We start from the raw sequence: 5,645 nt of genomic DNA on the forward strand, positions 1-5,645 counted from the left end.
GGGTCTCACGGGTGGCAGAGGGGGAGGCGGGGGTGCTGGGGTCAGAGGGGGCCTGAGCCAGGAGGAGGAGGCCTGTCCACCCACAGTGCAGTGTGTGGTCGGGAGCTGAGGGCCCGGTGTGCGCGGAGACCTGGTGCCGGGGCAGGGTGGGTGAAGCGGCCCTGGACCGTTCGAGGCTCCACCCCTTCCCCAGGCTGCCCTGCTGGCCAGCACCCCCACCCTGCACTTTTCCTGGGTCCTCTGACTCTGTCTCTCCCCTCCCCATGGTCCAGGGCCCACCCGATTTCTCACCGGGGTGCTGACCGTGATCCAGGGAAATGCCCAGGAGACCCCGCCAGCAGGTGAGCCCTGGCCAGGGGTCATGCCTGTCCTCCTTGGCGTGTCCCTCACCAGCGGGCTCAGGGGTCGAGCAGTGTGCCTCTGCCCTCCGTCTCATCCAGCATTCTCCCGACCACGGACCAGAGCCCAAGGGCATTGCTGTGACCGGCAGGAACTGGCCCCACACCCCTGTGGCCTCCTCGCCCAACCGGCTCCCCGGCTCATCTTGGCGGCTCCAGACTCTGAGGGGCCTCGCAGACAGAGCTGGCCATTCTTGGACACCCTCGTGCCAACTCCGAGGGCACGTCAGCTCCTCCGCTCTCTGGCTCGGGTGCGGTGCCAGCTGGGCCCAGCTTGCGGGGGGCACTGGCTCTTCCCCAGGCCCACACCACTGGCCTGCCGTCCACCCTGCCAAGGAGGCCACGGCTTCGAGCAGAGCAGAGGGCGGGGGCCGGGATGGAAGGCCACCCCTGCCTTGACCTCTAGTGCGAAGGCCGCCCTGAACTCTGTCTTGTGAAAGGGAGTTCCTTTGACCCATGTCTTCTGTGGACCGTTCAGGTGGCCTGCCAGTGCAGGAGATGTAAGAGACCTGGGTTCCATCCCTGGGTCGGAAGATCCCCTGGAGGAGGGCATGGCAACCCCCTCCAGTGTTTTTGCCTGGAGCATCCCAGGGATGGAGGAGCTACAGTCTGTGGGGTTGCAGAGTCAGACACGCCTGAAGCGGCTCGGCACGCAGGCAGCACGCGCCTCCTCTGGCCACGTGAATCCCCAGGGCACTGCAGAACGCCCCTGTCCTGTGCAGACCTCAGGGTCCCCTCAGAAACGGGGCCCGACCTGGCAGCTACAGGCCTGGCCACGTGACCTGGGCTCCCCTGAGGCGTGAGGGTCTCTGTCTCAGGGGAGTGCAGGTGGGGCTGGCCACTCGTCTCCTGGACCCCCCATCCTCCTAGCAAGCTAACTGGCCAGAGAGGGCCTGGCTTCACCTTTGCCCACTTCTCGGCAGGGTCTTTGCAGACGCCCCCCGCCACGTTGGAAGTGGGTGTCTGTCCCAAGTTCCTTCTAGTGGCGGCTTGGAAGAGCCTGTCTGGATGGAGTGGGTGGGACTCCCAGTGGGGCTGTCCTTGGACTGAGACAGGGGTCAGGGGCAGGGACCTCCAGGGCGATTCTTGAATTCCGACCTCTAGGGGGGGCCAGATGCCGAGAGATCCCGTGGGCCTTGTGTCCCAGCCACGCCCTGACCTCCTCCCCCGAGAGGGACACTCGTACTGGAACCCGGCCTCAAAACCCTTCCGAAATGACAAATGAAGCAAACACATCTCCTAATATTTTTATTGTTCCTTAATCGGATAGTACAAAGTTTCCCTCTTTTTTACTTAAAAAATGTACTTTCCGCACACTGCTGCCCACAGGAGCATTTCTTTCCCTTTGGAAACCAGAGTTTCCCGAGAGGAGCCCTTCTCCGTGGTTACACTATTTAAGATAATTTAACGAGAAGAGGGTATTTCCTTTAATGATTATCAACCTCGATCATCTCTACTAGGGAGAACACTGATGTGTGTTTTTTTTTTCTTTTGAGAAACAAAAAACCATCCACTTATTAATCCAAACTACGGCACTGCATTTACAACATTCATGGCATCAGCTAAAGAGATACGTCACCACCTCAAGGGAGCAACAGACGGACACTGCACGATGGGGCTACGGGGTTCGGGGTCCGGACAGCGGGGGTCCACGCGCGCCGGCCGCCGCTCTGGGGCACTAGGCGTGGGTCCACGGGCTTCTCGGAGTCTCAGCACGGTTCATCTAAGACACGACACACGGCTGAGGACGGCGGTGGTGATGAGATGCAGCTACACAAGCCTACGTTGCCCCGCTGTCGCCGAGCACAGCCCGGACGGGGGTGGGGGGCGCTTCAATGAGACACGACACTCACGTCCATCAGGCTGACCACAATCTACGGACAAGTCCATGCTATCCTAACAGTAGGTTGTTCTCGGTGAGAGCTGGCCAACAGTCATCGCCTTATGTCTTGAGTATATTGACCAGAAAGGGGGACCGGGTGGGGCAACCGGGGAGCCCTGGGGCTGTGGTTCCAGCCGTTAATATGGGGGCTTCTTCCCACATCGGGCGCCCTCCGGCTGGAGCTGGAGAAATGTGGGGGCAACGCCTCCCCAGCCCCTCCCCACCCCCGAGACGCAGAGTCCACACTGCTGATGAGTTTTCAAAACGAGCCTTGTTCATCTCACCCACGTTACCCTGGCAGCTGTTCCACAGGAGTTTCCAGGCGGGTGAGGATGCGGAGCCTCGGCCCCCCGGGGGCCGGGGCGGGCACTACAGCTCGTCAGACCGGATGACGTGGAAGAGGGTGACGTTGTAGAGGATCTGGTGGCCGTTGTTCCAGGCGTACAGCGCGCGGTCCTTGGGGTTGTAGTCCAGCATGGAGATGTGCGAGTACTTGTTCTGGAAGGGGATGTCGATGTACTCGTAGGTGGAGGCGTTGGTCTGGTAGGCGTAGTGAACCTTGGTGCCACCCGAGTAGCCGTTGGTGACGTAGAGCGTCCCGCAGATGATGAAGGCCTCGCCGGCGCTGCGCTTTGGGTAGCTGGTGTTCCAGGTCTGCAGGACCTGCAGGGACACCGGGTCCAGCCTGCTGATGACGATGTTGCCGGCGTTCTGGTTGGTGGCGTAGACGGCCCACAGCCCGTTCTCGTCCACCATGAGGTCGATGTCCGAGTGGCCGCCCCAGGCGTAGTGGTACATGTTGTTGTAGCCGGCGTAGTCCAGGCTGCGCGTCTTGAGGATGGTCTCTGTCTTCAGGTCGAACCGGATGACGATGTGACTCTGGAACTTGTTGAAGTAGATGGAGCCGTTGTACACCACCTGCCCTGTGCCAGACCAGGGGTGTGGGAGGCGGTGGGACGTGAAGTTGTCCGTGGTCATGAAGTCCAGCATGGATTTGTACTCGCGGACGAAGCGGTTGTTGTGGTAGCCATCCATGTACCAGACCTGCGGGGACAGCAGACCCGTCAGTGGTGCTGAAGGAGGGGGTCCCTCCACCCCGGGAAGGCACCGCCTCCCAGACTGGGGCTCTGGTGACTCGGCGCCCAGGGCGGGAGTTGGAAGAGAGAGAGCAGACTAAACGAGGTCACGTCCCTCCTCCACACCCACGGGGTCCTTTCGCAGGGGCCGCCTCCCCATAGGGAAGGAGCGTCCAGTCTGGGGAAGGACACTGTGAGTACGGATGTGGGACCCACAGCCTGGCTGTGTGCATGGCCGGCAGGCATCCTCTGCTGTTCCTATTAGGCGGGTGGTGGCAGAACCCACTACAGGCCCCCGAGAGCGTCCGTCTGGGTGCCCCCAGGCTGTGGGTTAGCGGGCCATCTGCCTGCTCCCTGTTCTCCCGGGCGAGGGTGCACAGCAGGTGGTCTGCCTCCTCTGGGAAGGCTGGCCCCCATCAGCGCAGGACATCGCCCTCCACAGGATGCTGGGCCGAGGGCACAGCCGCCTGGGCCCGCACGAGGACGCGTGCCCGCAGCACCGGCCAGTCGGTGAGGCTGACCACTCTCAAGGTCACCAGGAAGGGCGACGCTGGGCACCCTGGGGGCACGTGCGTCAGGCCTCTCCTTCCGTGCCGGCCCTCACAGCGGGCCGGACAGACTCACCGGCCCGGTGGGGGAACGTCATTAATTTGGCAGAAGGGATGCTGTGTGTATAGTCACGCCCAGTCCCAGGCAAGAGCCCTGAGGAATCTGGGCTTCCCTGGGCTCTGAACGCAATCCAACCACGACAGCACCCCAACGAGGCCCAAGTTAGGGGTTACAGAGGAAGAGCTCTCCCATGATTGCTTAAACGCCAGTTGACTCGAAAAATGTCTAGACTTTGTACAAAACGCTTTAGTCATTTTCAACCAATCTGGGAGCAAATTAGAAAGCAATGCAGTTAGTCAGAGGAAAATCTGCCAGGCTAATGCCATTCCCGGTGCATCTGTCTGGCAATAAGACAGCTGCTTTATCCGTCAAGGGCTCTGCTGGCTGCAGCAGAGATTAAGGATGGGGGAGCTTTCAGACGTGGTTTTACACATGCGTTAAAAATTTAAAAAAACAACAAAAAAACACACCCTTGCTCCTGAGACACCCATTCAATGCTTAGAGACAGATGTGCTTTCTGTTTTTATCAAGATTCAAATACACACAGAGCTGGGTCTCATCTGAGGCTGTTCATTGTCTTTGGTCTGTAGGAGCAGCTCTCAGTGCTGTGGGTTAGAGGGCACGCGGGGCTGGGTGGGGGTCCGAGAGGGCGCCAGAATTGCACAGATGACAGGTGGGTGCTCCTCTCACACCGCACCTCCTCTCAGAGGTGCCTCTGAGAGGGTTGCCTCTCAGACGGGGAGCTCACTGCTTCTCTCAAGACTGAGCTCCAGTGACAGCCCCCTCTGCACCTTCTCCTAGCCCCCCTTCACAGCTCTTTGAAGATACTCCCTTCTCTGCTACCCCCATGAGTGGTGTGGGACCTGATTGGGTTCATGCGTCCCTGGACCTCTGTCCTGTGGGCAGAGCTGGGTGAAGTCAGCATCCAAGTTTTAAGGACTTTTAAACTATAAAGAAAGCTGAGTGCCAAAGAATTGATGCTTTTGAACTGTGGTGTTGGAGAAGACTCTTGAGAGTCCCTTGGACTGCAAGGAGATCCAACTGGTCCATCTTAAAGGAGATCAGTCCTGAATATTCATTGGAAGGACTGATGCTGAAGCTGAAACTCCAATACTTTGGCCACCTGCTGCAAAGAGCTGACTCATTTGAAAAGACCCTGATGCTGGTAAAGATTGAGGGCAGGAGGAGAAGGGGACGACAGAGGATGAGATGGTTGGATGGCATCACCGACTCAATGGATACGAGTCTGAGTAAACTCTGGGAGTTGGTGGTGGACAGGGAGGCCTGGCGTGTTGCAGTCCACGGGGTCACAAAGAGTCAGACATGACTGAGGACTGAACTGACTGAAAGGCCCTTTCCTCCAATCAGCTGGCCCTCTGGACACAGGGCCCAGGACTGGGCAGATGCAGCTGAGGGCGGGAGGGAGAGTTAGCACAGGCACCAGATGCTTGCCAGCCAGCTCTCGGCCTGACGGGCTGAAGCCACTGTGAGCCCCTCTGTGCGGAAAGAGAAGCTCATCACGGCCCCCAAAGGCCCTGATGGCAGCAGGTGCCCCTCTGCAGTCCTCTGCATTCACTGCGGTCTCACCTCAGATGCCTTGTCCTCCTCTGCCCGTCCTGCGTCCCCCCGCCCGTCCCGCGTCCCCCGGCCTGTCCTGCATCCCCGCCTGTCCTGCGTCCC

The 5,645-nt window shown here is 59.8% G+C and overlaps 1 protein-coding gene across 1 annotated transcript in view; it reads right to left on the reverse strand.

The window, feature by feature from the left end:
- Nucleotides 1-1,629: 1,629 nt before the first annotated feature.
- OLFM1 (olfactomedin 1) overlaps nt 1,630-5,645 on the reverse strand; it is a 24,339-nt gene continuing 20,323 nt past the window's right edge. Inside the window, exon 5 of the mRNA XM_010852690.1 lies at nt 1,630-3,324. Within this exon, the coding sequence (XP_010850992.1) occupies nt 2,650-3,324 (675 nt within the window). The 3' untranslated portion in view covers nt 1,630-2,649. The remainder of the gene's footprint in view (nt 3,325-5,645) is intronic.

The sequence above is a fragment of the Bison bison genome, unplaced genomic scaffold (assembly GCF_000754665.1).
Source record: "Bison bison bison isolate TAMUID 2011002044 unplaced genomic scaffold, Bison_UMD1.0 scf7180017852444, whole genome shotgun sequence".
NCBI classification, from domain to species: Eukaryota; Metazoa; Chordata; class Mammalia; order Artiodactyla; family Bovidae; genus Bison; species Bison bison.